This window comes from Sinocyclocheilus rhinocerous, unplaced genomic scaffold, assembly GCF_001515625.1.
Source record: "Sinocyclocheilus rhinocerous isolate Xijiao unplaced genomic scaffold, SAMN03320098_v1.1 scaffold1111, whole genome shotgun sequence".
Taxonomy (NCBI): Eukaryota; Metazoa; Chordata; class Actinopteri; order Cypriniformes; family Cyprinidae; genus Sinocyclocheilus; species Sinocyclocheilus rhinocerous.
The window spans coordinates 1,296,713-1,305,354 of record NW_015655406.1 but is presented as its reverse complement, the minus strand read 5'-3'; the positions used below and the strand labels follow the sequence as shown (position 1 = coordinate 1,305,354).

The window sequence follows — 8,642 nt, the reverse complement described above, 5'->3', positions numbered from 1 at the left end:
ATGAAAATTACCCCATGATTTACTCACCCTCAAGCCATCCTAGGTGTATATGACTTTCTTCTTTCAGATGAATACAATCGGAGTTATATTAAAAAAGTTTATAATTGCAGTGAATGGGAGTCGAGATTTTGAAGCCAAAAAACTGTAACCGTCCATCATAAAAAAGTGCTCCACATGGATCCGGAAGGTTAATAAAGGCCTTCTGAAGCGAGAAATATTGTGTAAGAAAAATATCCATATTTAAAACTTTATAAATCGTAATCTATAGCTTCCGCTAACTGTTGTACGCACGTTCACGAGAGAGTGGCGTTTCAGCGGATGACGTAGGCATAGCGTAAGCTAGAAAGTGGAAGCGCAGAGGAGAGCGCAAAACAAAAGATTAGAAGTAGACAAAGATAGACAAATTAGAAGTACAAAACAAGGATTTGTAAAGAAAAATGTCGGAGGATTTCAATATAAGCCAAGAGGAGACTGGTTTTCCTTTGCTGTAAACAAAACTTGGTTCTTGCAAGACTAGCATATTTGATTATGGTTTATACAATTTTAAATATGGATATTTTTCTTACACAAATGCATCGATTCACTTCAAGACTAGCATATTTGATTATGGTTTATACAATTTTAAATATGGATATTTTTCTTACACAAATGCAGCGATTCACTTCAGAAGGCCTTTATTAACCCCCCAGAGCCGTGTGGAGCACTTTCTTATGATGGATGGATGCACTTTATTTTGCTTCAAAATCTCGACCCCCATTCACTGCCATTATAAAGATTGGAAGAGTCAGGACATTTTTTTAATAAAGTCATATACACCTAGGATGGCTTGAGGGTGAGTAAATCATGGGGTAATTTTCATTTTCGAGTGACTTATCCCTTTAATTCTCATTCCTAAGATTTACTGTAGCTGCTTTCAGAATACAGGTGAGTATTTATAGGATGGCCTGTTCGTACCTGCTCATGGTCTTCATTGAAGATGCCATCGAGTATAAGGTAAGTCCAAAACACTGGCCAGTCACATTCAATGTTCTCAAAGAGCTTCAGCTCAGCTGGATCATAGTGAAGGCGAGTAGGGTCCTAATCACAACCATAAAAACATAGAATGCACTCACACTGTCAGAGAACTAGCCACAAAATACTTATTTTGTGTAAAAAAAAAAAACAGTGTCTGGTTACCTCTTTTGGGGTCCTATATCCATCTCGGATGAATCGACAACAGCCGTAACGTCCCTAAAATGATTGAAATTTGCTTAAAATTGTTAAAAAAAAAAAAAAACACACAGTTGCAAAGGGGACATAGTGAAAAGGTGCCTCTAAGGGGAGATAATGATGGAAAAAAATTTGAGATGGGAAGAAAATGTAAATTTCAATGTTTCGCGTTAACTCGCAAAAATTTTGCACTCCCTCACAAAAGTATTGTGTTCCCCTGAGAAACTTTACGGTCTTTCTCAAAATGTTTGCATTCTATCACAAAACTTTTGCATTCTCTCGCACAAGTATTCCATTCCCCCCAAGAAACTATTGTTCCCCAGAGAAACTTCGCGTTCACTTGCAAAAGCACTAAAATATGTTTTTTCCTCACACTTCATATTATTTTCATCATTAAGGATTTGAGAGTGAATGCAAAAGTTTTTCAAGCTAACACAAAAACAATTAAATATAATTCTTCCTCCCATCTCTCTTTTTTTTTTTTACCATCACCATGTCCCTTTACGGGCTCCATAGAAAGCACATCTGGCATAGTGTCATTGTTTTTTTATAATACAATATACATGGCTCATTCTGTCTCAAGTCCATAAATTGTAAAGTTGGTTGCATGATCATTTTTAATTTCCCCCCACTAGAGATAATCAACCTAAGAGTAAGGTGAATAAAAAAAAAAAAAAAGAAAGCATTTTCTTACACATTCTCACACCCATAAAAATACAAATTAAGTAATACAATTAAATTACATTTCAACCCTGAAATGTTCTGTATGTACTTCCCAGAAAAAACATTACTGCTGATACTTCAATCCTTCCTATTATAAACTGACCCTAAACGTGGAACCCTGAGCAACCTTGGAAAAAAATGGTAAAGCAACCTCCACTGGACCACTTGAGATGGATAGCATAGCCCTTTCCTTACCTGCAACTTGGAGATGATTTCACTCTTGGTGATGTTGACCAGATCTGCATCCTCCACTGCAAACGCAGGAAAGGAGATGACAGAGAGCAGACCGGCATCTATCTCTTTAGAGGTGGAAGCTCGAGGAAGCATGGAGCACAAGATAGACTAGAAACAAAGAGAAACAAGATGTTTGACTCAGGAAATCATGGATAACTCTTATTGATTGGAAAAAGCACCATTTTAAATGTGAAATCACTGACTTAAATACTCCAGAATAAACCTGGAGTGCATCTCCCAAAAGCAAATCATATAGATCATTGGTGCAAATAATACTTTTGGGAAATGCAGCCCTGGTCTGTAAAATAATAGCCAACTAAGAAGCAAATACAAATGATTAATTTACCTGACAATGTTCTACTTCATCTGGGAGAACATGAATCACTGATTTTGGGCCTCCATGAGCTCCAAACAAGTCAAGCTCATCAATGGCCTCCAAAGCTGCCTAAAAACGAACAAAAATCAACTTCTGCATGAGCAGACAGACCAAATGAGACCAGATGACTCTCCTACCTTAGCCATTCCAACAGAGCTGCCGTTCAGTTCAGGAATTCCTTGATTGGTTTTGTCTCCTCTCTCCCACATCCCATAATCCTGCAGGGGAGTGTGAACAGGACTGTGATGCCAGTTTGGTAACTCTGTTAACTAAGAACTTTGAGAACTTACAGCCACTTTGTACGCTGCCTCGATGTAGAACACCAGGTTCTGGATAAACGCCACCTCGTCCAAGTTAGATATGATCCGTAGACCTGAGATACAATTTTTAATGATAATCAAAATGGTTGCTAAAAATAGAAAGCACCACAGCACAACAAAAAGCACAACACAACAAGTGGAGGCTAAATTTAAGACCCCATGGAATTTTATGAGCATGTTGGGTTGCTTTGAGCAAATCTTTATGTTATAAGCAGGCCTACACACAATCTGTGGAATCATTTTTTCACATATTCTGCTCTAGTTTCTGGGGAAAATCTACAGAATTATGTGGAATGGACTTGCAAAACTGTACTACCTATGCTTTGTAGCTGAAAACATTTTTAAGTTTACCAAAGTAGCAAATTAACCAATTCATGAGTAATGTGGAGAACTTTGTAAATGATAGCCATTTCAATTTTGTGGAAATCTGTGAGTTCTGTGAGGACAGATTCTTTAAGGACCTGGCTATAAATACTCCTAAAAGTTGTCAAAACTTGTTTAACCACTTATACAAGTTTAAAATTTCCAGTCATTTTCAGGAAAATGGGCCAAATCATTTGATACAACCCGCCTAAGATTTCTTGTCAACACAGGAGTGAAAACTGTGCTAGTCAAGAAATTTCAAGGGGTCTTAAAGGGATAGTTCACCCCAAAAAATAAAATAATTTATTCATGTTGTTCCAAACCTCTGCAGAACACAACACCTTATATTTTGAGGAATGTTGTAACCCAAGCAGTTTTGGTGACCATTTGGAGACCATGCCTCAAAATCTTGTTTTGTGTTCCAAATAAGAAAAAAGGTTGTACAGGTTTGGGATAACATAAGGGTGAGTAAATGATTGAATAAATTCATTTTCATTGTTGGGTAAACTATCCCTTTATGGATCAATCCATAGATTGTTCGTCTCACCTGAGGCGGTCATCTGAGCCAATGTGAGCAGGTACAGTGAGGTGGCATCGACCTGCAGGTGCCCCCACTGATCATCTCCAACCACTGTGGCACAGGTAGGAGTGTGATATTTGGCATGCAGGCAGTCCTTTGTGCTCTGTGTGTGTTTGAACTTCTCTACCTTTGCCACCTGCAGTAATATGCACATACTTAGTCAGGCCAAAGAGGTGTGTGTTCAGATGTCGGCAGACATGAGCTCAAGAATGAATGATGAACAGATGAATAAAAGAAAGTATAATAACTATATAGCTATATAGCAAACTATATAGCAACGAGACCAAAGAGTAAAAGGCTGTACCTGTCTCATCATACACTGCAGCAGCCCCTGCATTAGCTTAACCACACTCTGAAAAAAGCAAAAAACATAAGGATGTTAATAATACAAGTATTGATTTCATCTTGTAAAGAAATGAGCAGCACAATATTCTGGATAAACTTATATTTACACAATATAATATACTGTATATAAAGAGATTTATTTAAAGAAATTAATACTTTTATTCAACAAGGACGCATTAAACTGATCAAAATCTACAGTAAAACATTTTATAATGATATTTGTATTTTGTTGGTAAGGTTGAAGGCTTTTAATTTTTTCTCAACTGTCATGGTTTCCACAAACATATTATTATTATATTTTTTTTAAGCAAATGTTATTTGGGTTTCAAATGACCCCGAACAGCGCATAAGCAGCACAACAGTTTTCAACATTGATGAATAAATATTTTTTTATCACCAAATTGAAATGGAATTGAAATAGAATGATGGCTGCTGAAAATTCAGCTTTCATCACAGGAATAAATTACATTTTAAAATATATTCAAATAGAAAAAAGTTAAATAATAATATTTCACATTACTGCTTATACTGTATTTTGACTAAATAAATGCATACTTGGTGAGCATAAGAGACTTCTTTCAAAAACATTGAAAAATCTTACTGACCTCAAACCTTTGAACGATTGTGTATATATATATATATGTAACAGTTTCATGGCAGCTGTTACAGTCTTTGGTATGTGTAGTTATCCAACAACCTGTTACAGTACTCAATAACAATGTACTACTGAACAATGCCAGAACAGCTGGTCATGCATTGAAGTTCCAGTCACCTGTTCAAGCTCGTAGGCTTTGGCTTTGTCCTCATCACGGTCTGCATTCTTGCGGTAAGCCATTCCGAGCCCCCACACTGCCAAGATGCTGTAAACATTATCTCTGACCCAGGCATCCTTCTGCTGCTCGCTAGCTGGCAGTAGACCAGTCACTGGATTCTATATGGAGAGGTCAAACCCATCTTTATTAGTTCAAACATACAGCATGTAACTTATTCAATAGATACTAGTACACATTTATTAGATACTAGTACTTATTCGAAATGTTACTAGTATAATTTTTTATTTTACTAGTACATTTTTTAATTGAACTCTACTGTAGCCATTTGGACTAGTCATGACATAATACGAGTAAAAAAGCAGATCTGACTAGTAAAATAAGAATTGTTACTAGTAGTAATTACAAAAGATACTAGTGTCTAATAAATAAGTACTAGTACCTAATGAATAACTATTAGTATCTATTAAATAGGTACTAGTATCTAATGATTAAGTACCAGTATCTAAAAAATAAGTACTAGTATCTAATGAGTGCTTACTAGTAATATTTAAATAGATACTAGTCACTATTGCAATAATTACTAGTCAGAAATTAAAAGATGATATCAAAAACAGAATAACTACCACTACCTGTTCATTTGGAGATATCTTCAACCTCATAAAGAACTAGTGAGAATGTATTTGGAGATATCTTAATTTAAACAGATCATTACATAACCATGAGTACCTCTCAACCGTCTAATCAGAGTCCACATGGTAATACGATACATTAATATGCTGAATTAATTTGATTGTTAAGTATAGGGCTAACTGGCTTTGCATGTTAGCCTTCCTTGCTAATTGGTTACCATGAAAACACAAGGAAAGATTACAAACCTGTTGTCCAAAAAAAGTATATTGACATGTTTTTACTCCAAATTCACTTCATAACATCAGTCGAGCGTTTGAAATAACTTCCATAAACTTATTATGGGCGAAACTACTTCGCTTGTACATCCACTGTTTACTGCTCGGTTTCAGCGGCAGTGAATGTAATTCATCATATTCGCCTGCTGACAGTGATGAATCACTGGGACGACAATTCTAATGAATGAACATTAACATTAAAGAAACATGCAAACTGCCAAACAAATAATGACACAAAGAGGAAAATAACTGTTAAAATAGGTGTCTTGTCGCATCCTGCCACTAGAGGTCACTCGTACAATGACCAACAAACACATAAGGCTACTATATAAAAAAAAAATCAGAGGTGGCCAAAGTACATGACATATGATCGGGGGACGCACTACCTTCAAAAACAAACGTAATCCACTGCGTCTTTCAGTGGATCAGATATCGGGAGTAAATGATGACTGCTATGTTCAATTATTTACATCCAACAACAAAGGCAGCGGCTATTTGCACTAAGTGTAAATAGCGAGGGATGCTATTTACACTAAGTGAAAATAGCAGTATTTTTTTGTGATATGCTATTTACACTAAGTGCAAATAGCTATAGATTCTATTTACACTGTTAAAATAGCAGGATTTTCTGCTGTTTTACTAATTGCAAATAGTGGCAATTATCTGCACCTCGGTATTGTAATACATTATAAAACAGTATGCAATAATAACTTATTGAGTGCAAATTTTAATTCAAATTATTAAATGGATGCCACCTTATTGGAACAAAAGCCCTCCCTACACCTACCCTAGCCCTACCCCATACTTTATTTTCAACTTTTTGATTATTTACTTTTCTGATGTGATTTGAATTTGAAAAGGGAGAAAAAAAAGTTTGCCAAAAGGTATATTCGAACCCCAGTCGATCGCGTCAAACGGAGCACGGTACACGCCTTACCATCTGCGCCACTGATGTTGATGGTTGATAGCCGTCTTTTGTAATGAAAAATAAAATACAATCACACGTAGGTGGGTGGAGTTAGTGTAAATAGCCTCTGCCAACAAGGCGGGCTATTTGCACTTAGTGTAAATAGACACTCCGAACAAGAAAACACCGGTCATTTTGTTTTACTGACTGACTAACACTCGTTTATTGATCTCTTTATTGAATAATTACTTATAATTAATATAAATTCGAGAGTAAATATTGTGATTTCAGAGAGATTTGACAAGTCTAATTGAAGAGAACATGATATTAACCGAGAAGTTTTTGTTTATGGACCAAAAGAGAGAGAAGCACATCATCGTTAATTCAGTGGTAAGAAATGAATGTAATGTTATTCTAGTTAAAGTCAAATAAATGTTATTCATTTTAATGTCTGTAAAAATAAAATTCAAATTTTTAAAACCCAATATTTTGTTGAAGTCATTGTTATTTGGTGCTTAAGAAACGTTATCTGGGTTATTATGGTAAATGGTTATAATAAAGAAATTTTACATATTAACGGATAATTCAATCTCATTTAATGCTCCTTATGATGGTTAAATGTGCTTTGATTATCTTTAATGATTAAACAATAGTTTAAAACAAGACATGGTTTGTAGTACTGATTATTGAGGTCCATATCCGTCCGTCCTCCATGCCGCTCCACGAGACGCGGGGGGTGCTGGATGGTCACTGTACAGCAGCGGTATCGGAGTAAAGAGGTTAGGAGAACGTTCCAGGAACCTTCAGAGAACTTTCTGAGAACCTTCTAGGAACGTAAATAGAACGTTCCCTTTAGGTTAGGGGGAAAAAAATATCTTTCGTGTTGTTAATTTGTTAATTTTTTTAAGTCAAATATATTTCGCAAATAGGGATATTTATTAATTTTTTTATATGTGATTTTATTCAGTTTTCTCCGTCATAAAATTGCTTATAGGACTATTTTGTTTTAGCTGTAGCCTATTTCAGTCAACAGAAATATTTTAATAGTTTTAGTTAACTTTAATAACCCTACATGAATGGCAAAACATCCATATAATTGCAGTAGGCCTATACAATTTTAATTTCCCAGCTGTTTCAAGCATCGTTAGTAGGCTATGTCGTTAGTTCCATTGAACTCAATTGATAACGATGGAATTGCGATCGTAGTTGCTTTTGGGATACGCACCCAGGGGTCTCACAGCCATCCAGGCCACTTCAAAAACCTTGCTGTTGCAAACATAATTTACATTAATTTTAAGAATAATGACAGAAATGTTGGCAAAGTAAGAACAATGTTGGGATAATTGAGATGACTCCCCATTTAAATTAACAAAGTGGTAGCGATAGCATTACGCTATAGCATTAGGCCTATAGCCTACCATGTAAATAGTTTGTAACCCTATTAAAGCAAGACATTAAAAATACAGTGATTTTGGTTAATCGGAATTAGCTGTCTCTGAAGCTAGTGAGTGATTCTATAATTGCAGGTACATTTGGTGTCCGAAGTCATTATTTTATTCTGCAAAGCCCTAAAGAGTCATTTACCTAATTCTACAACATTATTTATTATTTGCCTTTAAATTAGTGGAATTATCTCCCACAAATATGTAAGATACAGGAAATGATGTCACTTTCCCTCACTGTTAAGATATGAAGCACTGAAAAGTCTATGTGCTCTCTCTAAGAAAATATTTTAATCTAAAAAGTTCTTACACCAAGAGTTATTTCATAAAGTGTCAACTCTGTTACCAAAATATAAAAAGGAAAACAGATTTTTAAAAATTGATCACACTTTGTGTTATTTAAAAGTCTTTTAATCATGATTTCATTAGTGCCATGTGCTCTTAGCATTTATGCTAGCAAGTGGA

At 35.4% G+C, this 8,642-nt stretch overlaps 1 protein-coding gene across 2 annotated transcripts in view; it reads right to left on the bottom strand.

Moving 5' to 3' along the window:
- LOC107718215 (phosphorylase b kinase regulatory subunit alpha, liver isoform-like) overlaps window positions 1-8,642 on the bottom strand; it is a 43,207-nt gene that overhangs the window by 21,711 nt on the left and 12,854 nt on the right. For both annotated transcript variants that reach the window (XM_016525205.1, XM_016525202.1), the window contains exons 2-10: window positions 4,923-5,081; window positions 4,110-4,157; window positions 3,773-3,941; window positions 2,833-2,915; window positions 2,680-2,760; window positions 2,513-2,611; window positions 2,128-2,274; window positions 1,177-1,230; window positions 955-1,077 (exon numbers count right to left, since the gene is read on the bottom strand). In XM_016525205.1, the coding sequence (XP_016380691.1) occupies window positions 955-1,077; window positions 1,177-1,230; window positions 2,128-2,274; window positions 2,513-2,611; window positions 2,680-2,760; window positions 2,833-2,915; window positions 3,773-3,941; window positions 4,110-4,157; window positions 4,923-5,081 (963 nt within the window). The remainder of the gene's footprint in view (window positions 1-954; window positions 1,078-1,176; window positions 1,231-2,127; window positions 2,275-2,512; window positions 2,612-2,679; window positions 2,761-2,832; window positions 2,916-3,772; window positions 3,942-4,109; window positions 4,158-4,922; window positions 5,082-8,642) is intronic.